Consider the following 26,288-nt stretch of genomic DNA (forward strand, 5'->3'; position numbering starts at 1 on the left):
GTCGCCGGTGGTCGGTGGTAGCGGCGGTGTCATGTCGGGAACTTTCGTTTTCGGCGCGGCGGCGATTTCTCCGAGTTAGCTCATCGGATAACGGTGTGCGGGACCGGTGGTCGCAAGACAGAAGCTTTTGGCGGGGATATTATTTGATTGGTCGATTGGCTCAGTGGGCAGCGACCCTGCTTTCTGAGTCCATAGCTGCGGGTTCGATTCCCCACAACTGTAAAATGATTGCGTTATTAACATGAATGTTTTTAGGTATCTGGGTTATTTATATATTATAAGTATTTATGTATATTATTCATTAAAAAAATCATCAGTCGTCTTAGCACCCACAACACAAGCTGCGATTACTTTGGGGCTAGATGGCGATGTGTGTATTGTCGTAGTATATTTATTTATTACTACATTTACTCTGCGGCTTCGCCGGCGTGATTTGGGACGCAGTGTACTGCTAAATAGTCTACACCTATAGTCATACATGAGATCTTCGACAAACATTTTTTTAGCTTTCGTAAAAAATGTTTTTTTTTAAATAAAAAGTATCCTATAATACTTCTGATACCTCCAAGAATACGTGTACAAAGTTTCATGATGATCGGGTAAGAAGTTTTCGCGCGAAAGCGTAACAAACAAACTTACATTCACATTTATAATATTAGGAGGATTTAGATAGATAGATAGAAAGATAAATTCTTTATTGCACACAATTTATAATATAAATTGAAAACATAAATATAAGAACAAAAATGCGCAAAGGCGGTCTTATCGCTTTAAGCGATCTCCTCCAGACAACTCTTAATGAAAGAAGAAAAGGAGTATGGAAACGGGATAGTGCAATTTTAAAAATGTTATATATTTTTATATTTTATATATAAACTACACCTACTATATATAACAATAATACATAAACAGCTAATACAAATACAAATAATACAGAAATATTATAATGTTTACGATTTATGATTTGTTTATGATTTTTAATGTTTACGCGCGATAACAATGAATCTGATCGAAAATATTCGGATGTAAAATTCAAGTTTTATTACCTCCAATTTTTCTTTTTCTGATACATAAGTGTATTATTTCATAAGGAATCACCCTGTAAAAATATTAAATCAAAAGACGCATATATTTATTTTTCCATACAAACGAATTCAAAACATTCGAAGTTTTTACTTATGACAACCCTATTGAAGATAAAAGACCGACACTTGCATAGTACCTACCTAATGAAATGACAGTATGATTTTAAGCATGATTTTTAAGTTACATATGATGTTAGGGCTGTATCAGATTAATTTCAGCAAAAACTAAGGCAGTGGTGTACTCAAAAACTATTAGGGTTTCACAGATAGGTCTCGGAGACATTACATAATATACCTCAAAGCCTGTTAAGAGTTATTTGGGTTTTGTTGTATATATGAAATATTGTTTTTATTTCATTATTTTACAGCAGTGTGTGAAAGCATAGTATAAAAAAATCATGAGTATATCTTTTGACTTGTAACCCAGCGTAACGCAAAAACTTGCTTTGCTACGTCAACTTTAGTACGTGAATAATACGATATTACTCTAAGCAGGACTTTGCTTTTTACAAAAAGATTTTACCGGGGACTATACAAAAGCATATTTTTCTCAAATACTGTAACTGTATCTGTACTGAAACTTATTTATAAGAAGAAACTGTATAAGAGAGCGTCATAGCATTTTACTTTCATAGGATTTTATTTTCTATAAAGTGCGCCAAATTTTTCTGTACCCAGACCCAGAGATGTTGACTTTACAGTGAATAACTGTTCAGTTATTCATTCTAAAGTCAACATCTCCTGAGGATGCTCCGGTGTCGGAGCGAAACGTGCGTAGAAGGTACATTGCCGAAGATCTGTTTGATGGGGAGTTTAAGCTTAATTTAGGTTTAAAGACATTTATTCTCAAAAGAAACAGTTTAACTTAATGAGAAATTAAAACTATCATAAAGAAGTGGTAATATTTTATCTAGTTAGTGTGATACCAACTAGCAGCTTAAACTAATAACAGCTTTTAGTAGTAAAATAAAATAAAAGATGGCGCGTTTATAAAAAAATTAAACAATGCTTTGTTAGCCTTTTTTTAAATGATTTAAATAATTTCTCGCAAAAAAAAACTGTTTTGGTAGACTATTCTATAGTAGTGCCTCTTCAACCTGTATACTTTTACTGCCATACTTAGTTCTAGTCTTCAATTTATGCCTATTTCGCGTATTTAGATGTGATTAAGTTTTAATAGTAATTTGTGTATGTATGACTTCGGTGTTTTTCTAACTAGTATGCATGTTTTATATTTATACAGCTGGCAAATATGTTAGTTTTTTTTAAAGTTCTTTAGTTGGATAACGATAGTCTATTTGGAACAAGGTTTCAAGAGTGTGTTTTGAGAAATTTGAATAATTTTGAGGTTTGTATCATAATATTTGTACTAGGTATTCTAATAATTAACATCATTCAAATAATTAACATCAAAGTAACGCCCGCGTTTATCCAATTTTGTCGCAGCTATACCAGGGTCTTAAGAGTTATCCAACGTCATGAAGTTTTATGAATGAATGAAAGTATACGACGAGATTGCCATAACCGGCGTCGAGAGTGTGATTCACCGTACTTATACTTACAAGTTAACAGTTAATATTATTGCTTATTAGCATAATACCATACTAAAACGGTGTCGACCCAGTTCATTCTATTACGGTTATATGATACACAGGAATTCGGTTGTAACCATTTTATATTCGAACTTCGAAATGCTTATCTGGTTGTCTATATGCCATGTCGGCCGGTCGATTGGCGCAGTGGGCAGCGACCCTGGTTTCTGAGTCCAACGCCGTGGGTTCGATTCCCACAACTGGAAAGTGTTTGTGTGATGAACATGAACGTTTTTCAATGTCTGGCAGATTATCTGTATATTATGAGTAGTTATGTATATTATTCATAAAAATATTTATCAGTCATCTTGGTTTTCATAACACAAGCTACGCTTACTTTGGGACTAGTAAGCTTTTTATTTCATTGTTTTTACCGTCTAGATCATTATCAGCCTAGTACAATGTCCTACCAAGCTTATTTTTTAATTCCACTTCAAGCCAGCCATTCACTGCAATCTCATTTGCTGGTATTTTGCTGAGACAGTCTAAGATGGTAACGGGCTAACCTGTTAGGGGTATGGTATTTTCATTTAACCCATCCCCAATCGGTTCTACCGCGACATTCTACCGGAATTTTTCGTTTCTGCTGTTAATAACTTTAATAACATAAGATACCGACCGCACCGGGTTGGATGTTTGTTAGTGCACCTAGATTTATTTTCTCTTAATTGTCTAAACCAGTTACCTATATTTTTAACTAGTGCGGGAACTCCGGTTCTTCTACGAATCTCCACATTTCTGGTTTCACCACGTAGAGATACTCCAAACGTAGCTATCTCCATCGCCCGCCGAGTTACTCTGAGCCTTCTTATGAGGCCCATAGTTAGCGACCATGTTTCTGAACCATAGATCATCCAAACAACACGCACTGTTCGTAGACTTTGGTCTTCACTCACTGAGGGATTTTCGACGAAAAGACGTCATGAAGTTAAGGCTCATGTGACTTTAATTAAACCGGTAACTACGCTCTTAAGACTCGGAACCCAGCAATACTGTTTGGCGCCAAAAATAAGCATGATGTTATATCCCCGAGCTCTGCCAGTTGCTAGTCTCCTATGGATTGGGACACAGCCTGTTTTCCTTTCATTTGCCTCCGACCACATCTGTGCCGCTGGGAGCATCTAACGGTTGGTCTCTGGATCGGAATGCGGCGATACAGGTTTGGTGCGATGGTGGCTGTGTGTTAGGTAATAAGGTCGAGTGTTGTATGCAGGTGCGTGACCGAGCGGTTACATTGTTGTTTTGAGGTTTCAGAGGTTAAGGCCATCCAATTGTGGTATGTAGATGAAGTTTTTGAGATTGGTTAAGTATTATCGTCGAAGTAACCACATAAAACATGTACTCTTACATTGCACACACACACGCGTGATCGCATACACACGCAAACACACTTACAAACAAACTTTTTGTCATTTTTATTTTATTGTATGATAAACCAATAGTATTAATCAATATTACATCATAAAGATTATCTACAGAACACTACTACACACTATGACTGTGGCAGGACATCCTGCCACAGTTATATTATACTACATTTTTTTTTACAATTTCTACAGTAAGGTAGATTACAAACATTCCGTCAAACAATAATAAATAATTAATATACTACGACCACATCGCTATCTAGCCCCAAAGTAAGCGTAGCTTGTGTTATGGGTAATAAGACAGCTGACGAATATTTTTATGAATATAATACACATAAATACATATAATATACAGATAAACACCCAGACATTGAACAACATTCATGTTCATCACACAAACATTTCCAGTTGTGGGAATCGAACCCACGGCCTTGGTCGCAGAAAACTGGGTCGATGCCCACTGCGCCAACTGGCTGTCAAACTAATAACAACTTTGGTGACGGGATTGTCTTTCTCAAAGTATAACGTAGACATATGTATATATACGTATGTTTAGACGCTAAAACTTTTTCGACTTATAAGTAGGTAAGTAGATAGTTTATAAAAACAAGTGATGTTTTATGAATAGTTTCATGAAGGAGTTGTAAATGGTTAATTTAATAGCGTTTACAGGTCCTTCGCAAAAACATCTCTTAGCCTATTTTGAAGGACCCTTAAAAGGATGTCCCAACAACGGATCAATGTTATGTTAAACCTTTTTATGAATAAATAATATTTCAAACATTTTTTAAGCATAATAACCGGTGGTAGAGTCACTAAAAACCGCTTTGAAAGTCAAAGTCAAAGTCAAAGTCAAAAATATCTGTATTCAAGTTGGCCCATAGGTGGCTTTTGATGCGTACATAAGAATTACACGGTAGTGAGATGATGGCGATAACCACATTCGTAAACTTAAAACTAAAGCTACGAGGGTTCCAAACGCGTCCTGGTCTAAGAAGAAGCCCACTTAGCCGGGTGTTTTTTTTGTTATCACCATCTCACAATATCATTTAAAATTATTAGAAGAGCAACCTGGTTAGAGCAATAATTCACACCCAAGCTTTTTTATCGATTACGTAGTCCTTTATATAGGACTTTTCTATAAGCTTACGTTTAATACAAACTTTGAACTTTTTAAGAGACATCTCCAAGATGTCAATGGGTAGTTTATGATGGAATTGTATGCAATTTCCTTTAAACGAATTATGAATTTTATGTAACCTAGTATATTGCACTGTAAGTTTATTCTTACCTCTAATGTTTAAATTTTTGCAGTCACATTTTTTTCTTAAATTTAGAAATGTTTTTATGAACGTACATTAAATTTTCAAATATGTACTGACTATACACTGTCATTATTTTAAAATCTTTAAGGCTTTACAATCCATTCCATGAGACTTGATTCCAACCTGTTCCATGAGAGAAGACGAGTTTGCCCAGCGTTGGGGTACAATAGTGGGGCTCAGAATGATGATAATGTCAATGTCAATTTTGTGCTTAAAAGTGCGTTTCGAAAATAGAAAATTTTACAGGAGACCGTTAAAACACGTTTCGAAAGTTGATTTAAGAAAACTTTAGACAATAATTACATGCTAAATATTTACATAAATATAAAAACGCTTGGTTATGAATTATTGCTGTAATCTAGGTTGCTCTAACTTAATTTTAACAGACACAGAGAGAACAGTAAACATATACCTATGCTTATTAACTGTGCAGAGACTGAAAAAAAAATCTATCTCAATTTCATTACAAAACAATAGGCTAGACCTCCATTTAATTTTGGAAAAAAACCTGTATTTGGAGGTTTCGCTCTTTCCGATACAAAGTTTACACATATAATGATAACAGAGACTGTGATAATAAATATAACAGCCGAAATAATACACTTGTTTATGAACTGACGTCCATTTTAATATTCAATCTATCCGTAATACATAGTTATATTACTAAGTTTAGTTTAGTTTAGTTTAGTAACTTTGTTATTGTCAACAAATATCTATACAGTTTTTTTACAAATAACAACTTTGATCAGAATTTATCAACAGATTACGGATAGATTTAATTATAAAAACGGACATTGGTAAGCAGTAGTTTATTTGGGTTGAGATATAGAGCTTTTTTTTTTCTTAGCATGGAATAAAAGGCTTTTTTCTTTTATTATTATATAGAGCGTACCTACATTTGTAAAAATATAGTCTTTATTTGTGCTACAAATAAAGAAAGCATAATATACTACCGTTTCCGGTTTACATATCTAGGTATATAAAAGGCAAAGGTGACTCACTGTCTGATCTATCAACGCATAGCTCTAACCACTTGACGGATCGGGCTGAAATTTTGCACACAGAAAGTTATTACAACGTAGGCATCCGCTAAGAAATGATTTTTGATAATCCCAACCCTAAATGGGAGATGAAAGTTTGCATAAAATCCTTCATTTAACAATTTATTTTTCAAGTTAATTCCATGAAACTTTGATTATCACCCAGTAGCTTGGTAGTTTTGGCGCCTACTGATCAGTTAATAATATATTTTAAGAAGAAGTTTTATAGTTCCGTTTTTTCTATTAGCAGCGAGACATTTTTTAAACCTAAAATTTTTTTAAACCTTAAATTTTTTGGTACAAATTTACCAAATCAAAAATTGAACTTTAAACGCGAGTGAAGCCGCGGACAAAAACTAGTATTTGATAATTTGTGATAACGACTAAAACACCGTGAGGTATCTCTGCATCGTATAGTCTCATAAAAGACTAAAGTGTATCGAAAATGCACCCGCATTCATTTCAAAATTCCCACCGGCACAATGTCATGAACATTGACTGTGAATCAAATCAAAAGTAATTTAAATAATTTCTTCAAACTATTTACTAATTTATTAAGAATGATCAGTACATTTGTTTAAATGTTAGTCAATTTATGTTAATAATAAATTATCTGGCATAAATCAAATTATAGTTATCCAAATTGTAATTGACCTACCTATACTTACTTTACCTACTTTATAAAATAACTGGAACATTTGTTATAAGTTTACATTTAAGTAGAATCAAAATTTTAATTAAAATTTAATTCAAATCGTTAATAACATTTTAATATTGAAAAAGAGCATTACTTTATTCATTTATTTCAAAAGGCGAGCGTTAAAAGGGGTCAGGATTATATGTCCAAAAATTCGATAAATCGCAAATTTCGTATGTGAATGAATGAATGAATGAATGAATGAATACACTTTTATTGTACACCAAAGAAACAAAAAGTATGTAAGTATGTGCCAAAACTTTATGTAAAAAAAGAAACCCTCTTAACCCTCGCCTTAGTCGAAACTAACTAAGGCCAGTTCCCTGCGCTTCTTATATGACTCGGAGTGAAGTTGGTAAATATAACAACGTTTTTTGTACAGTGATAACTGATGGACCATGGATACGGCCCGTCTATTGGTAATTGGAAAATTCGTCGCTTATAACAAGGCGACCCTTTGGCTTACAAGGAACACGTGCTACAAAGTGAAGCCCTATGTCCTTCAACCTGAGGCGTATGTGTTCCGTCTCAGATGCCTCCACCGGCAATGCCAACCAAAGCACAGCAATGTTCATGGCAGTCTTTCTGCATGGCGGTACTACTTTCCCAGATGAATTCTGTCACAAAAAGTTCTACTACTAGATATCAAAATTTAGTAAGGTTAAGCGTAAAACAAGAGATAAGAAAATAAATGAGTTTGATAACCATTTAAGTATATTAATGTCGGCGTTTCTTCCGTTTCCAGGTCTCCTGGACACGCTGGACACACAGGTGGACGCTAAGAACTGTCCGGGCGTGTGCATGCACGCGTTGGCCTCGCTCATCTGCTCCAACGTGCTGGAGGAGGTCGAGTGTCCCAACCCTTCCATGAAGTGCTGCGTCGATGAGCCTTTAGGTAAGTGTTCGATTTTCTTGACACTCTCGACACATATAAAGTTTACGTCTGTCCGGGCATATCCGTGTACACGATTGCTTTGATCCTCTGCTCCAACATGATGGCGGACGTCGAGTGCCCCAACCCTTCCATAAAATGTTACGTCGACGCACCAGGTAAGTTTGCGTTTTTTTTTAAATATAGCTTGGCGTGAAATCTTTGTTAGTTTGTAGGGTAATTGGCCACAACCGAGTCTTCTAGACTATAGATTCTAGTATAGTCTAGTGCCGACCTTACACTAGACCAGATATTATAAAACTTATTTCTTATAAAAACAATAATTTTTTAATGATTTACATTTATTTCTCTGTTTCCAGGCAACGACACGATGCTGACTACCAGGAAGCCGTTCACGACGCGCTACACGACCACGGAGTCGTACTCCGACGAAGAGGACAGCACGACACGCGTCTCAAACGACAAATACAAAGACAGTGGTAATTATTAGGTACACCCTATTAACTATTAGGATAATAAAACTGTTTTCTGGACCGATTGAAGCCACGATGGTCAATTTACGGATAGATTTTCCATTTACTCGGGAGCTGTTTTAGTGTACAAGTGTGTGCACAAACACAGGTGCACTTCCTTTTCCCTTACTCTCATTGTCCGATGGGACGGCAGATCCGACACGAACGTAGAGAGACAGGCGCAGGGCCGACAGCCTAATGCTCTCCGAGACACGGCGGTTTCCAAACTCCGGGCTTCTATAAAGATTTTTTTGAATACAAAAACTAAACACAATTCACTGGCGACATTGGATCTATCCCAGGACCTCGCGATCTGCAGTCGAGCATGCTCACCACTAGTCGAACAAGGCAGTCTGCTAATATATTGGGATCTGGATAAACACGTTACGATCGACAAGTAGGCCCCACAGATTCAACTTGCACAACTTCTTCGTCAGTGAAGACCAGGTCCCCGAATTCGGACTTAATCCGGACCTGTAATCATGGAGTACGGAATTACGAATCCAACAAACTCAAACTGTCTTAACGTCACCATTAGCAGTGGTCAGAATCTCATAGAAGGTTCTTGGTGGTTAGGGTAAATCTGTCCTTCTCATTTACGCTCCCTTACTTAATGCATTGTAGGCATAAGTTGAAACAGTCAGGCGTTAAATAGCCTTGCAGATTGCAGATAGCCTTGTAAAAATTGCTTCCTTATTTTATTTATTTTAAATCGGCCTTTTATAAATAAGTATTACGAACTTTTGACACGTTAAAATTTACCTGTTTGCCGCTCTTCCTTCTTCCACCGGTTTCAAAAGTAAATTCGACTTCTGAGAAGAAACTCACCATTTGCTTATTTGTATGTTAGTAAAACCGTGTACATTGAATTTATTAAAAGCAGGTCGAATTCGCCGCTTTTCTGAGAAAAATATAGAAAAATGCTTTCCTTTCAATTTTCATTGAATCTTTAAGAGTAGGTACAGATGTTTAATATTAAAAAAAACTTGTTTTAGAAGCTACCAGCATCTGGGTACTCTGCTTTATTACGGTGGTATCGAAGGGGTGTGAGGTTTAATTTAGTTTTACGAAGAGTATTCATTAAACAAGAAAAAATATAGTTTTCCTAATTGATCAAATAGTTTTTATTATGCAGTGATAGCTCAGTGGGTAGGAGCTCGACTTTCGGGAAGCCGAGTACGAAATGTATGTATTACATACATTTTCATCTAGTTTCTTGTCTTATTTGTGTAGAAAATAGCTCCGATGTTTCCCATGTTCCAGGCGTCCCGCGATAGCAAAGTCTTTACATTGCTTAATTTTTATGTGATAACTTATAATTTTACTTTCCAGGTAATATAGCGTGTCCGGGAGTGTGCGTGGAGTCCCGTTTAACGCAGTACTGTGAAGCCTACCTCACGTCCGGGGACCTGTGCGTCTCGGGAAGGCTGTGCTGCGTTTCCAAGGACGGATACGGAGACAAGCGGCCACCGGATCTCGTCGTACCCAATGAGAAGAAACACGTTACTAGACGACCGCCATCTACTGCGGTAACTGGCTATTTTTATCTAATTATTACAAGCCCGTTGCTAGCTATTGAAGATTGATGACTAACTAAATCGATAGACGTCTTAATACTTTACCATTACTTAATAAATACCGATGAAAAACCCAGTAACCCACTTAACACCAATATAATAAGTAGTTCTGTAGTAAGAAATTAGTATTTACATACAAAAAAAAAATTGAGAACCTGCTTCTTTCTTTGTAGCCAATAAACAAACAAACGCACTTTCGCATTTATTTCGGATTTGTGGACTACACACGCCTGTGAGAACATTATGTTGAACTCTCGTTAGAGCAAGTGATATTTAGGTCTCTCTTGCGGGAGATCGAGTTCGGCTAGTGCCTTTTTTATTCAGTGTTTATTCTTTTTTATTTTATTATCGGTTTGATCGCTTTAACAAAATAATATATATGTAACAAATCATTTATATTATTTTTATTTATTATTACACTTTTTTTAATATAATTATATAATACTTTTAAATCTTATTAATTTATAGCATATCCATAGCCTTTAAGCGTCGCTCTGTCCGTGCCTGCCGTCCAAACGTCACGTCTGGCTTCACAGAAGATCAGCGCTGTGTCTTTAACAGGCACTGCAAACATGCTGAGTGAAGACCGTTTTGGGATCACACCGTTCCTATAATTGTTGTGTAGACTATAAGTTGTATTTAAATTCTAGTGTGTGTATATCCAAATAAAAGTTTATTCTTTCTTTTTTCCTTTTTTCTTTGACTTTCTAGATATGTTTATTTTAAGTAATTTAATATTGAAGGAAATTTGCATGCCTGAGAGTTGTCCATAATGTTCACAAAGACATCATCATCTACCGATTCGCAGTTGGCCAGCGTGGTGTATGGCCAAAACCTAAGCCAAAACCTATATGCTAAGCATTTTTTTTTTTTATTTTATTCATAATATCTTCAATATATTATGTTAAATATGTACTATGTTTTATGTTTATTTTATGATAATTTAGTTTAAAATTCTAATACTTCACATTTAGCACACGTATAGCATTTTCTCTCCAGGCCTTATTGCTAAATAGCGATCTCTTCCAGGCAACCAAAGGCATACAATGCCTTTGGTTGCCTGGAAGAGATCGCTATTTAGCAATAAGGCCGCCAAATTGTACGTTCTACCTTATTGTGCTGTTGTATTTGTATGACGATGTAGTGTTTTATGGTAGCGGCTAATCTAAACGGGTATGGCAGTTATAACGGCTGAAATCGCTTCGCTGCTAAGACGGTAAGATGGTAAGGCTTACATGTGTCGGTAAGATGGTATGGCTTTCTGTTTCAGTTAACTACTACGCCGCCCCCGAAGCCGAAGCCGGGCAGGAAGTGCCGGGGCGACTGTATCAGCGGCCTGTTCGCGCTGCTCTGCGACCACGTGGATGAGGATGCCACCTGTCCCTCCGAAGGCACGTGCTGCCTCACCGACTCGCACACCACCGAGCCCGCCACTCGAAGGCCACCCACCACACAACGACCTACCACGCCGGTAAGGATATCTAGCACAAATAAATAATAATAAAAAAAAAAAATATACGCACAAATCAGGGCAAAAAAAGAAAAATGTGTGGAAGATAATTAAACATAATAAATAATAAATATACTACGACAATACACTCATCGCCATCTGGCCCCAAAGTAAGCGTAGCTTGTGTTATGGGTAATAAGTAATAACAAAACTTGTTATTACTTATATTTAGATCTACTTTTAGTTATTACCTGTTTTGTGTACCTAATAACAATAAACAATAAACAACAATAAACAATAAGATGACTGATGAATATTTTTATGAATAACATACACTCAGACACTGAAAAACATTCATGTTCATCACACAAACATTTTCCAGTTGTGGGAATCGAACCCGCCTTGGACTCAGAAAGCAGAGTCGCTGCCCACTGCGCCAATAGGACGTCTACAAAGCAGGGCCAATGAATTAAAAGAGAAAAATGTGTGGAAAATAACTGATGTTCGTCTTACCCGTTCAAGGGGTATAAAGAAAGAAAGAATGAAATTATTTATTAGTCCACATATTTACTTACTTAGGTATACAAAAATATAATTAAAGTATAATCCTACTTAATGTTATTAATTAATAACGAGTACAGCAAATTAAGTTTAAGTATGTAACATAAATGTTTATTGTTTATTATATTATAAATGCGAAGGTGTTTATGAATGGATGGATGGATGGACTCTTTCAAGCAAATAGTACTGAACACATTTCACTGAATTCTCGAATGGAGATAGATTATACCCTGGATTAACATTTAGGCTGTTATCACCGCTTGTTACCGTTGACTGGCTGATACCAAATATTGAATTCTGCGCATCGAAAAACACGAAGTTCGAGAAGCCATAAAGTTTGATTCCGAATAAAAGTAGCTACGGCTGAAGCCTCCTACCAGACCACACAAGAAAAAAAAAAATTCCAATCGAAGTTCGAACCCGGGAACTCTTTCTTAAGAGACTAGATAAACCAACACACATTCATTGTAAAGTCAACATCTCCTGAGGATTTACATTACACTGACTGCGCAATTATTCATTGTTAAGTCAACATCGGATGCTACGGGGTCGCAGCGAAACGTGCGTAGAGATTACATTACGAAAGATCTGTTTGGGGTGGAGTATAAAGGTTAAACATTATAAATTGCAGAGCAGATTCTCCTGCTTTTAGCGGAGTATAGCAAATTAAGCTAATGTGTGTTGTTTACCATGAAATTCCGCAAAGTAACGCCTGCTTTTTTCACGGCCGACTGGCGCAGTGGGCTGCGATCCTGTGTCCAAAGCCGTGGGTTCGATTCCCATAACTAGAAAATGCTTCTGTGATGAACATGAATGTTTTACAGTGTCTGGGTGTTTATCTGTATATTATTAGTATTTATGAATATTATTCGTAAAAATATTCATCAGTCATCTTAGTACCCATACCACAAGCTATGCTTACTTATAGGCTACATGGCGATGTGTGTACTGTCGTAGAACATTTTTTTTGCTTTTATCCAATATTTATAACATTGTCCCATTTACATTGCGACATTTGTTCCAGCCCCCGTTGCCGCGTTGTCCCGGCTACTGCCTCCTCAACATCATGGCCGCCTTCTGCGAGCGGCCCGCTGTGCTGCTCTCGCACACCACTTGCAAGCACAGTGGCTCCATCTGCTGTGATAATACCAGGTGACTAACCGACTAGATCCCATAAAACTGGTCCACCGAAGGCACCATGTTGGAAAGACAGAAAAGGAAAACATCTGTATTAATAAACTAGCGGTACCTCGACACTTCTTCCGCGTATAAGTCAACCTTAAAATAGACATACTCTGTCGACAGTCGACACATTATTTAGTGAGTAACGTGTTTCTTGCAGGCCCTGCACTTACAGACAATGGTTTCCCAATTGCCATCAAAACTGTCATCTGATTGGTCCGTAAATACAATCAAAAAACTATTTTGTATACTCATTGAGAGAAACGGCGCGCTAGCGACACATTATTTAGTGAGTAACGTGTTTCTTGCAGGCCCTGCACTTACAGACAATGGTTTCCCAATTGCCATCAAAACTGTCATCTGATTGGTCCGTAAATACAATCAAAAAACCATTTTGTATACTCATTGAGAGAAACGGCGCGCTAGGAAAGCGAAGGCGACCTAGCGGAGAAGGGACTCTGCTTTCTTTCACATTACACAAATTCGTTATCTTGTTGGGTAGCAGAGTAAGGGGCTAAACAAAGAGGAAAAAGGACAATTTAGGGTATTTAATTCATTCATTGGGTTTCATTTTGGGTATTACCCAAAAATGGGAAAACGGGAGTGGCGCAGTGGGCAGCGGCCCTGCTTTCTGAGTCCAAGGTCGTGGGTTCGATTCCCACGACTGGAAAATGTTAGTGTGATGAACATGAATGTTTTTCAGTGTCTGGGTGTTTATCTGTATATTATAAGTATTTATGTTTATTATATTAATAAAAAATATATTCATCAGCTATCTTAGTACCAACAACACAAGCTACGATATACATATATATACAATTGATGAATTTCGTAATGACAAGGTTGCTTGGAAGCATCCGCTCAGCAACCGCCGCCGCATCAGGCTCCGCTTTCATCTCTCACAAGATAGAAATATGAATATTAAAATGTAAAATACAAATTGTTGATATTGGAAAAGAGCGACTGCTGAGTTTCTTACCGGCTTCTTCTCGGTAGAATCTGCCTTCCGAACCGGTGGTAGAGTCACTACACACAGACAGACTTGACGTTTCAAAAGTGCTTATAAAAAATATGCCTATTTGAAATAAATGAATTTTGAATTTTACGCTTACTTTGGGGCTAGATGGCGATGTGTGTATTATCGTAGTATATTTATTATTTATTTATTATTATTATTATATATTACATTAAGCTATTGAGCAGTATATTTAAATTCTCTTGTTATTCGGCAGGGTTCCTCCGCGTACCACCGCCAGGCCTACCACCACCACCACGACCACCACCACCACGCCAGCGCCGGTCGACCCGCGACCAGACTGCCCTGGCTCTTGTATAGTATCACTTCTGTCCTTCACGTGTTTCCGTAAGTACTTTGTTCCATGTGGATAATAATAAATGCTCATCAGCATAGCTAGGGCAGGAGACAATTATATCCCCGGGGACAGGAGATAAATTTATCTTCTCCCACAGCTTTATCAACTCTCGGAGCACTGGCGCACAAGTGGAAATAATATCCAAATAATATTTGTGTAATAATAAACGGGGGTGGAATTTTGAGTCGACCGTTATTGTCCCGATCGGCGTTTCAGTCAATGGTCTTCTCGCGAAAAGTTTCGACCAACATCTTAAGAAGCTTTCGCTTGGTTGTTGGATCAAGGGTCGGATACAGAAGGCAGTAGTCCTTGAAACTGCGCGTATTGTGAGGAGGTTCCTCGCTCTGGAGCCCTGATCACCGGTTGCTTGGGCATTCAAAAGCCCCGCAAGCGGAGGATGGACTTTTTTATAAATTTTTAATAGGGTTTTAGGTTAAAATGTAAAAGAATAAATGATAGAAATAGTAAAAACGGGGGTAAAATTCTCCTATTCCATGTTCCCGTGTTTTAACAGGTGGACACGTTATATTCCCTGTCAGGGGATATAAATATATTACAAGGGATATATTTTTTATCACCTGCCCGTGCTAGCCCTGCAGATAGGACAGCTATTTAGAAAGTTTTGGGTTGATGGGCTTGCACTCGTGGTCTAGGGTACTGGGATGAACAACGTCACTTTCCTCACTCCATGCGAAGAACCAAGAATTTCTTGACAGGCAGCCCTAATATCAAAAGATTTTTTGCCCAATCCGAGAAGCAAATCTAGGAATAGTTATTACAACGTTATTTAACTACGACTTACCTATATGGTTAGATTTTACGGACTGTTCTGCAAGTATTTAGGATTACAGCTTGTTAAAGAGATAATAAAAGAAGGAAGGATCATTATCTTGATTAATGAATTATGCCACAGTTTACAATTTGCGCTTTACGTGCTCATTAGTAAATTACATTACCGCATCCAGACGCTTCGATTACATACATAAAAGAAGCGCCAGGGTTAGGCTTGTCATGTGTGGCACAACCCAGTAAAAGGCTCCAGCTCTGCATTGTGCTACACGCCCTGCCAGGCGTAAAACCATGCAGCGCTGATTTCAGATGAAACCCTAGTCCAGATGACGCCACGGAAATAATTATTGAATCTGCCAATTCTAATAAATCTACTTTAAATTTAATTCTAAGTAAAATTAAAAATATGAATTAATAAAATCTTTAAAACATGCAAACTATGATAATCCTATGCTATACTAAATGTAACCATATTTAGCTAAGTTCTGGTAAATTGATTAAGCTGAGTAACTAGGGAACTTTTTAGGAATGACACTTGTAGCGAACATTTTTTTATTATTTCATAACTGGTGTTGACGTGACCGCAGGCAACGCCGAGATGACGGACGTTTTCAAGTGCAAGAAGGCAGGCACCCAGTGCTGCGCGCCCAAGTCGAAGGTTCTGGAGGCGATCGGCGTGAGTCGCAACGACTCGTACCCGCTGGCGACCACGCACACCTACACGCGCCCACTGCCCATGGCGCCCACGCATTCGTACGCGCTCACCACGCCCACGCGTGAGTACAACTCGAATTCAAATTGTTTAATTGGAAAAAAATGGTAGGAATAGTAATGATGCCGTGCTAGCCTAGTGGGTGGGACTTCGGCTTTACCGGAGCCTAGTTCGAACCCTACACGCACCTCTATCTTTTCTATATTATATATGCGTTTTAAGGAAATACCCGTTGAAGGGAAAACGTCGTGATGAAACCTAAACGCCTGAGAGTTCTCCATAATATTCTCACCTATGGGTGACTACGGCCGTAACACTACTCATTCTGAGACCCACTGTAGGGGGCCGGTAATGGGTTCACAATGAAGATGAATGCCAGTTTATAGGGTAATCTAGTCATAGCAGATTTTTCAACAAGGGTATTGTCAACAATAATTGTCTTTCATTACGAAGGCTCCGCAGAGAATCCCGAGCGAACGAATTCAAATTCAAATCTTTATTTGCGTGATTGCAGGTTAACAAATTTGATCTTATAATAAAACAAAACAAGTTCCGTGCTACAAAATCTGCCATTCTATGGCATGCAAATTATAACAACACCATCATTATAGAGTTATTTTTCCATTTTTTTTCCACAATGTCAGAAAATTAAGCTATCAAAACTGTGAAATTAAATAACAATGTCAACTTAAATGAAATAATATCAAGTAAACCAAAATATAAACTTAGAAACACAATTATTAAAACCTTTAGTTTTAGATATTCGTCTACTGAATAAAACTGACGAAGCATAAGCCATTCCGGCCGGACGCCTGTACCACATAATCTATTGCTTTAATGATGTTTTAATAATTTCAGCACAATACGAGCCAAACTACGTGACAACGTTGCGAACTCCTGAAAAGTACAACAAATACGTCTGCGGAGTAAAAGGTAACATACATACTTAGGCATAATATAAGCATTTTTGAAACGTCAAGTATGTTTCTAGAGACTCTATACATACACGCAATCGCACACGCACACACACACACACACACACACACACAAACACACACACATTATTATTGGCATGTTAGATTATAGGTACTTTGTTTTTCTATGTTAAGATAGATAAATGTAAACGGAGGAGAGCGGGGACCCTGAGACACAGGTTTTATTTTAAAACTTACTTAGGATTCCAAACACTATTGTAAAATATATACTACGACAATACACACATCGCCATCTAGCCCCAAAGTAAGCGTAGCTTGTGTTATGGGTACTGAGATAGCTGATGAATATTTTTTTATGAATATAATACACATAAATACTTATAATATACAGATAAACACCCAGACACTGAAAAACATTTATGTTCATCACACAAATACTTTCCAGTTGTGGGAATCGAACCCACGACCTTAAAATAAAATGACTGTTATTTTAACAATAAATTTCATTTAATTTAATTTCATTTCACTTATGGCCGTCTTCACTAAACCTAGGTATCGCCTAAATCGAACGCCTAAAGATTTATCGTCGTTGACGTCTATAGAAATAAAACGTTTCATAAACTCTTAGGTGATAACTATTGGTGATCGGTTGAAGTATGCCTAGGAATATCCTTATATAAGCCGTTACTTATTAATGCATTGCCTTGTTTCTCGTGAAAAGCATTATGCCTGCTTGAGAAAAATAATACCTACTAAATACTTGCAATTTAAAAGCACCATTCGAATATGAGAATACCACCAATAATAAAAATATTTGTTGGTGGGTAGGACCTACGTTACTGGAAATTAGGATCTGTAAATCATGTTGATATTAGTGCTACTTTTCCTAAATGTTATACAAGTACTCCCTCAGCGAGGTTACTATACATTTGATGAATTCCTCAATGACAAGGTAGAATGGAAGCAGCCAGCCTAGCTCTCATCTCCCGCAAGATAGCAAAATGATTGTAAATGTTGATGTTGGAAAAGAGCAACTACTGAGTTTCTTGCCGGCTCTTCTCGGTAGAATCTGCTTTCCGAACCGGTGGTAGAGTCACACAAATATACATACTTGACGTTTCAAAAGTGCTTATAAAGTAGGCCTACTTGAAATAAATGAATTTGAATTTGAATTTGAACTTACAAAATTACCTTGAATAGGGGGTTTCAGTATAAAAATAACTACACATCTAACTACGTAAATTGAAGTAAGACTCATTTTTCTAAACCAGTTAGGTAATATCGCTTCTTTTTTACATATTATCCTAGTACTCCTTAAACAAAATAGCCATGGGTCTTAGTTTAAAAAAAAATTTAAAAAATTCAATATTTACTCGTACAAGTACTCCTTGTTTATAAGCACTTATGAAACGTCAAGTCAGTCTGTTGGTAGTGACTCTACCAGCGGTTCGGAAGGCAGATTCAACTGAGAAGAGCCGGCAAGAAACTCAGCAGATTACTCTTATCCAACATAATTTTATAAATTCAAATTCAAAATTCATTTATTCAAGTAGGCCTACTTTATAAGCACTTTTTAAACGTCAAGAATGCAGGTTTCTAGTGACTCTACCAGCTATAGTTTAACAATCTTTACAAATTTTTCTGTTTTGTGAGAGATGAGAGCGGAGAGGCCTGCGTCCAAGCAGCCTTGTCGTTAAGGAACTCATCAACCGTGTAGTACCACGGTTTAAAACTATTTATCACGTGTAGGGACGTCATCTCGAGCTGGTCGCGTGATGGGGGGAGAGGATGGGGAGCGGGGCGAGTGGTGCTGGCAAGTGGCTCTCATCAACTCGCTCAACCAGTACTTGTGCGGCGCTGCGCTGGTCGGCACACAGTGGGTGCTCACCGCTGCGCATTGCGTCACTAAGTGAGTATTAAGAAAAAAACAGTGAAAAATATTATTCTTGTGAAGTGTTTTCGTGTTGCATTAATAAACGGACTTAGCTATTGCCAACCTGATGGTAGTAAGGAAAACCATCGCCTATACAGATCAACACATCGCAGCGCATGCAAGGAACATTTCATAAAGTGCCATCCTTTTTTTATAAATATACTACGACAATACACACATCGCCATCTAGCCCCAAAGTAAGCATAGCTTGTGTTACGGGTACTAAGATGACTGATGAATAATTATATAAATAATATACATAAATATTATATATAGATAACCCAGACACTGAAAAACATTCATGTTCATCACACAAACATTGTCCAGTTGTGGGAATCGATCCCACGGCATGGCTCAGAAAGCAAGGTCGCTGCCCATTGCGCCAATCGGCAGCCAATCAACCTGCGTTAAGAAGAAGAAGAAGAAGAAGAAACACTTTATTGCACGTAAAACATACAGGAAAAGAAACAGTACAGAGTAAACAATGTAGACATGCAAATGCGGCCTTATTGTTGCAAGCAATCTCTTACAGGCGACCTTTGTATACAGGACTTGCGGCAAGAGAACGGGATAGTACCAAGGGTGTTGATATATACTCGTACATAAATACCAAAATGTATAAATACAAATACATAGATAATTTAAATATATAGACGTAATATATAAATATAAAATATACTTTATATATATAAATAACATACACAGTGGCGTGCATAGAGGGTATGCAGATGATATAAAATGCAGAAGATCTCCAGTAAGAGTTATAAAAAACTTAAGACATTTTAAGAGTTTTTAAAAAGTCTAGCCTCAAGTATTTATAACCCATACCGGATATCTGCATACCCTGTGCATACCCTCTATGCACGCCACTGCACAAACATAATATATCTAAGTGGTTTTTAATACATAATTTACAAACAATAATAAAGAATTTCCTTCAAATGCCATCACCCAAAGAGAGGTAGTCGTTCTTAAGTCTCATGCGCCTCCACGCACGCCCTTTAGAATGAAGACAGCATTGCTGCTTGGCGGCAGAAATAAGCATGGTGGTACCCCGGACGAGGTTTGCCACAAAAAGATAGATAGATAGATATATAGATAAAGTTATATATGTTGCACAAATTAAAAGCGAAAACAAGAAATAACAAAACGATAAAAATAAATATATAAGATGTGCACGGACCAAGTGAAGGCTACAATCGAGGCTCCTCTACATGAATGCGCAAGGAAGGCAACCGTTAGAGAAGAGTGGCGAAGTATTGTCAAGCGAGCCACAACACCCAGATGACGACCACGACCAGTCTGTCAAGACTGAAACGACTAAGAAGAAGAATATAAGATGTGCAAAAAACTCTACTACTACTGAGAATAAAGTTACAAACCTAATCCTAATCACAATTAATAATAATAATAATAATAATAATTTATTAACCAAAATTCACAAGTAGACTTAAAACTATTATGGTGTAATCATAAATTCTTACGAATTTTACCGTACACCACCGTGCCGTCGACAAAAGGTAACATCTAAAGAAATTAATTAACACCCACCTACTTACTACAGCAATCAAGATATTCAATAGAAATAAAGTTCCCTCAATATAATTAGGTAGATACATCGGAAGTTTAAAATTGGTAGTAGGTAGGCAGGTAGGTACTATAAATATATTTTAATATTAACTAACAATCTTATTTAAACCTATATCCTATAACTTTATTAGTAATGTTAACTATAACTATTTAAACTATTGCTATTTACAAAAAACCTTAAGTGTACTTACGAGTATTATTATCAATCCGTCACTGGCCCACTACAGAGCACGGGTCTCCGCTCTGAATTAGGATGATTTAAGCTTCACACAGATAACTCTCCTTACGATGTTTACACTTTTTACTCTCCGTTAAAACAAATTATATTTTTAATTGCGTAAATTAAAAACGCAAATAACTCTTAATATTGTCATAAGTCAGATTTATTAGACACTCCAACTTTGGTTCAATGACATCTCCTTGAAACATTAAGTGTATGTAGTGTAGCATGTAGGGCAAGAATCCGGGAATTATCCTAATTTATACGTAGTAGTAAAAAATCGCTTAGGGAAAAAGTTAAAGAAAACTGAAGACTTTTTTTTTTCACTTTTAGTTTATTTACACTTCGATTAGTGATTAGTAATAAGGCGAGATACATTTTAATGATATCGGTGATAGGGCATTGGGTAGGAGCTGGACTTCACTTTCGGGGGACCGAGTATGAATCCGAGCACGCACCTCTAACTTTTTTAAGTTATGTGCGTTTTAACTAATTAAAAAATATCACTGGCTTCCCACGGTTTAGGTGAATATCGTGAGAAAACCTGCATGCCTGAGAGTTCTACATGAGGGGGGGGGGGGGGTGTCTGGGCTTCCCTTCCCTGCCCATGAGTATGCCTAAAAGACTCCAGTCCAAATAAAAACCAATTTCAGTATCATACACTAACATAAAATTTGTCAATTACGCCAACAATATACTACCACTTTAGAGCGTCAAAATGCTTTCCATTTATATTCCTTTTCCTTTTTCCTTTTTCCTTTTTAAAATCTCGCCAAATAATCCCAAACGCCCAATATCCCTTTCCACGCCATCTTTTCTTTCTTCTTCTTTTTCTTTTTAATCCCCGCGTCGCTTTAGTCGCCAGTCCTTCCAACTTTCCAACGTGCCTTCATATAAAATATAAATACTCCAAATCCATGACTGTTTTTATCAAAAGGATTGATGACCTAGTTCTTCTATAATTTCTAGATTCATTTTATTGATTTGCATATCATCTCGTATTGATAATCTAGCTTAGAATAGCATTTATCTGTGACGAAAATTCAAGTAACCTTACTATTCATGTGTGTTCCAGCATCGTGCGCTCGGGCGACGCGATTTACGTGCGCGTGGGCGATCACGACCTCACGCGCAAGTACGGCTCGCCGGGCGCGCAGACGCTGCGCGTGGCCACCACCTACATCCACCACAATCACAACAGCCAGACCCTCGACAACGACATCGCGCTGCTCAAGCTGCACGGCAAGGCAGAGCTCAAAGAAGGTGCTTTCACTACACCAAGTTCGCTTTCTGTATTATAACAATGGGGCCCACGTCGAGAGCCATAGCAATGAAGTCGGTTTTATATATATTTTTTTGATTTTATTACATTTCATAATTAACTAGCTTGAAGCGCATTGGATTCGTGGGTGAAAAAAAGGTTTTTAACTTCCCGCTGAAAATCTCAGATTTTCAAAAATCTCAGATTTTCAAAAATCGGGAAGTTATTGTTTTCACACCGTTTTGCAAAAATCGAGTTTTCATCAGATCTCGACGTTTGATGGTCACAGGAAGCCCTGACTATCCCCGCGAGGTTGTCTGTATGTATATATATGTGTGTGTGTGTGTGTGCTTTTTCGGAATAACTCCGAAATCCCTCGCTCGATCAATTGGAACTTGAAGATTCTTTGTAAGGCTTGAAAAACTGGGCTGAATGCTGAATGCCGCATTAAAATCGATTCATTCATTCAAAAAATATTGCGGATTGGAAATTTGAAAAATAGTGTTTTATCCAACTTCTATTAGACTTTTGAGCTCAAAAGCATACAAAAGCTACTTCTTTGAGCTCGGAGAGCTCAAAAAAACACACAAATTGTATTTTTAAGCACGAAGAGCTCAAAAACGTCATAAGTGCAATTTCAAGCGTTTAGGTATGAAATTGGCGGGAAGTTGCAGGGATGGCCTTCAGGGTCAACCGTTTTCCTAATTTTTTTTAAATGATTGTAGTTTGTGAGAATGAGTTTTTCAAGCATTTTTTTAATGTATTGGTGGTATTTGTTCCAGGTGTGTGTTTGGTGTGCTTGCCTGCGCGTGGGGTGAGCCACGCAGCCGGCAAGCGGTGCACTGTCACCGGATACGGTTACATGGGCGAGAGTGAGTATACCATCATCTTTATCCTTACTATTCAGCTAAAACATTTGGACAAGCAACTAAGCGCTACCAGTTAATTAAAGAATAACTGGATGACTGAGCTGAATTACTGCTGCCAATGTGGTGTGAATTTTTTTTAATTTGAAAATCAAAATATCTCGTTCTTAATTGAAAAAGCGTATTTTGTAGTCTCTGAAGTTCCACAAAAAATCACTGACGTGCTTTTTTAAGCTAAACTGTAATATTTTTTTGAAAGGCCTTAAAGGACTTGAATCCATGGCCGTAAAATAAATTTAAAAAAAAAATCACGACGTGCTTTCAATGTGGTTGATTTAATACTTATGTTAGATACTATTTTGTAAGCTCGCAAACCTAACATGGCATTTGTTAAAAATCGCAATATTTCGTTCTGAACTTAAATTGCAAATTTTGTGCATTATCTGTGATTTCGCGTAAACCTGTGTCAGTTATTAGAAATGAGACCATTTTCCAAGAACAATGAATCATAATCATCATTCTCATTAACAAGTAACAACCCATTGGCGCTCCACAGCAAGACACGGATCGACTCCCAATATGAATGAATACACTTTTATTATATAATAGATACATTACAAAAAAATACAGAAAATAAAATGTATTATATACTAGCTGTTGACCGCGACTTCGTCTGCGTTTGATATTGTTTTTTGATGTGGCATTCAATTTTCATTCAAGCATTCAGTATCGCTAAGCCTTAAGTGAGGGGTTTGCTGCTGTCCGCTGTGGAGTTCTGTCCTCTATCTCCAACCACATTCATCAGATATACACAGTTTGGGCAAAATTAAAAACATATTATAACCTTTAAAGTACAAAAATAATTATTTAAATCGGTTATAATTTGTCGGAGTTATGGTGTTAAATCGTAAAACACTTTCATCCCCTCTCCCAAAGGAACCGAGCTTAATGTCGGGATAAAAAGTATCCTATATTACTTCTAACACTTCCAAGAATATGTGTACAAAGTTTCATGAGGATCGGTTAAGTAGTTTTTGTGTGAAAGCGTAACAAACAAACTTACACTGACATTTATAATATTAGTAGGGAAGGGATAGGGATAGTAGGCTAATCGTAGTCCATCAAGCTGGCCAAGTGCGAATTGGTGGAATTCATAGGCATGGAGAACTCACAGGCATGCAGGTTTCAGAGTGTGCTCAGGAACTATTCGATTTGGTTAAACCATCTCCTTTCTACCATCGAACTGCGAGGTACCGAAAGAGTCTGCACCGTTACGTTTTTATAATTTTTTATTAGTGTTTTTACCTACACTTGGAGGAATTATCAATTTTATAAATTTAAAATGCATATAAAAATTTTCGGAACTGACAGGGATTTGAACCTGCGACTCTCGGGCAATCGCAGCCTGAGCGCTTTCACCAATTAAGCTACGGCTCTCCTACCGTCGCTGCCGAAAATTAGTATATGCCTTTTCACATGTCTTATAGCGACTATAGCGTCATCTAGTAGGAAACGTTGCAGTTTCAATCTACTTTTCAAAGGTCCATATTACAATGAGACACGTTTGAAACAAGAGATGACACATTGCTTTTTTATATTTTTATAATTTTTTATTAGTGTTTTTACCTACACTTCGAGGAATTATCAATTTTATAAATTTAAACGTTACGTTGTCGAAATACCATTATTTTTATTTTTTTATTTTTACCATCAACACGTACGAAGCGTTTTGCTTCTTCCTTTCTGATCCGCACCGCAAAGGCCTGGAATGCCCTCCCATCTTCCGTCTTCCCCGATACTTCTCCGATATTTGGGTACCTTCAAATCAAGAGTGAACAGGCATCTTCTAGGCATGCGCGCTTCATCTTAGGCTGCATCATCACTTACCATCAGGTGTGATTGCAGTCAAGCACTTGTCTACATACTTAAAAAAATAAAAAGTGTGTGTCGGCTCCGACGCACGACTGGAGTTTATTTCTTAAGCACGATTGTCAAAACGTACACAAAAAGAGTTTATTTACCTGAATAAAGATTAATACCATATGGAAGGGTTAAAAATCCTGTGCAATTTATTCACACACGGCGAAAGTGTAACTTCTTAAAAGTAGCCTACGGGAGATTGAGGTGGATGTAGAGTATCAGAACTATTAGGATAAATGTAATGTTTATTATTTACTTTCCATGGTAAATGTATAATGTTTCCTTAGGCAATACTTAGATAATAGTCGGTTTCCTTGGTAACTTAAATAGGACAAATTAGTTAATTAAACGAAAGCGACGTTGCATGTTTGCGCATAACAGTTGCCGGGCATGCAACGTCGCAAAGCGAAAACGTAACGAGGTCATTCATCAGTAGATTTTACTCCTCACATTTTTCTCATACCGGGAGCCTTATATATGAAAATCGATTCTTAAGGAGTAAACTCCAAAAAAAAAAATGTTTTCCTTCGCCGTTAAAGCGTATGATGTATAATTGCTTAACCTCTGAATCCATTTTCAAAATCTAAATGTCAATTTCAAACAGTTCAATTTAGGAACGCGTTCATTTTTAAAAAAATTACACTTTTTGGGGAAATGCGTATAAAAAAATATCCATCCCACCTTTCATGATTCTGTAAACGGCATTGGCTTCCTAAATAATTTATCTTTATCATAGTGCTATATTTATAGAAGTTTAAGTCTACAATGAAATATATAAAAATCGTAAGGAATGCGTCAACTTGCACCGAAATCGCATGAAAATGGCTTAAACGTGGTGCCGGTATTTGACCTTTATAGCGATAAAAATACAAAGAAATTCACAAATCCAATTGATAAAATAGCTTTCTTGTTTCTTTATGAACATAAAATAACAATCGCACATAACTCAGAAAAGTTAGACTAGGCTTATCATCGCTTCTTAAGCTCTCCACTGGCTTAACATTACGGTTATTCCAGAATTCTAGATTGTTCTTTACCTTCTGTATATTGTTTTCTCCAGCGGGTCCCATACCACTGCGGGTGCGCGAAGCGGAGCTGCCCATCGTCAGCGATGCGGAGTGCATCCGCAAGGTGAACGCGGTGACGGAGAAGATCTTCATCCTACCAGCCAGCTCCTTCTGTGCAGGCGGCGAGGAAGGGAACGACGCTTGTCAGGTTGGTTTCATATATGGCCATTATAAGAAGTCTTCAATGCCGCCTAGGTTACATATCTGGCCATTAAAAGAAGTCTTCAATGCCGTCGACATTGAATGAAATTCACTTTATTGTGCACCAAATGAAAAAACAAGCATTCAAAATACACAATTAAAATAAAGGAGAAAAGGTACAGTAGGCGGCCTTATCGCTTA

General features: G+C 37.3%; 1 protein-coding gene across 1 annotated transcript in view; it reads left to right on the forward strand.

Moving 5' to 3' along the window:
* LOC120633990 (protein masquerade) overlaps nt 1–26,288 on the forward strand; it is a 38,613-nt gene that overhangs the window by 10,184 nt on the left and 2,141 nt on the right. Inside the window, exons 2-13 of the mRNA XM_039904427.1 lie at nt 7,852–8,001; nt 8,358–8,477; nt 9,843–10,039; nt 11,358–11,558; nt 13,123–13,250; nt 14,513–14,643; nt 16,030–16,218; nt 17,013–17,087; nt 18,839–18,998; nt 21,908–22,095; nt 22,876–22,965; nt 25,940–26,094. Coding sequence (XP_039760361.1) covers nt 7,852–8,001; nt 8,358–8,477; nt 9,843–10,039; nt 11,358–11,558; nt 13,123–13,250; nt 14,513–14,643; nt 16,030–16,218; nt 17,013–17,087; nt 18,839–18,998; nt 21,908–22,095; nt 22,876–22,965; nt 25,940–26,094 — 1,784 coding nt within the window. The remainder of the gene's footprint in view (nt 1–7,851; nt 8,002–8,357; nt 8,478–9,842; nt 10,040–11,357; nt 11,559–13,122; nt 13,251–14,512; nt 14,644–16,029; nt 16,219–17,012; nt 17,088–18,838; nt 18,999–21,907; nt 22,096–22,875; nt 22,966–25,939; nt 26,095–26,288) is intronic.

This window comes from Pararge aegeria, chromosome 22, assembly GCF_905163445.1.
Source record: "Pararge aegeria chromosome 22, ilParAegt1.1, whole genome shotgun sequence".
NCBI classification, from domain to species: domain Eukaryota; kingdom Metazoa; phylum Arthropoda; class Insecta; order Lepidoptera; family Nymphalidae; genus Pararge; species Pararge aegeria.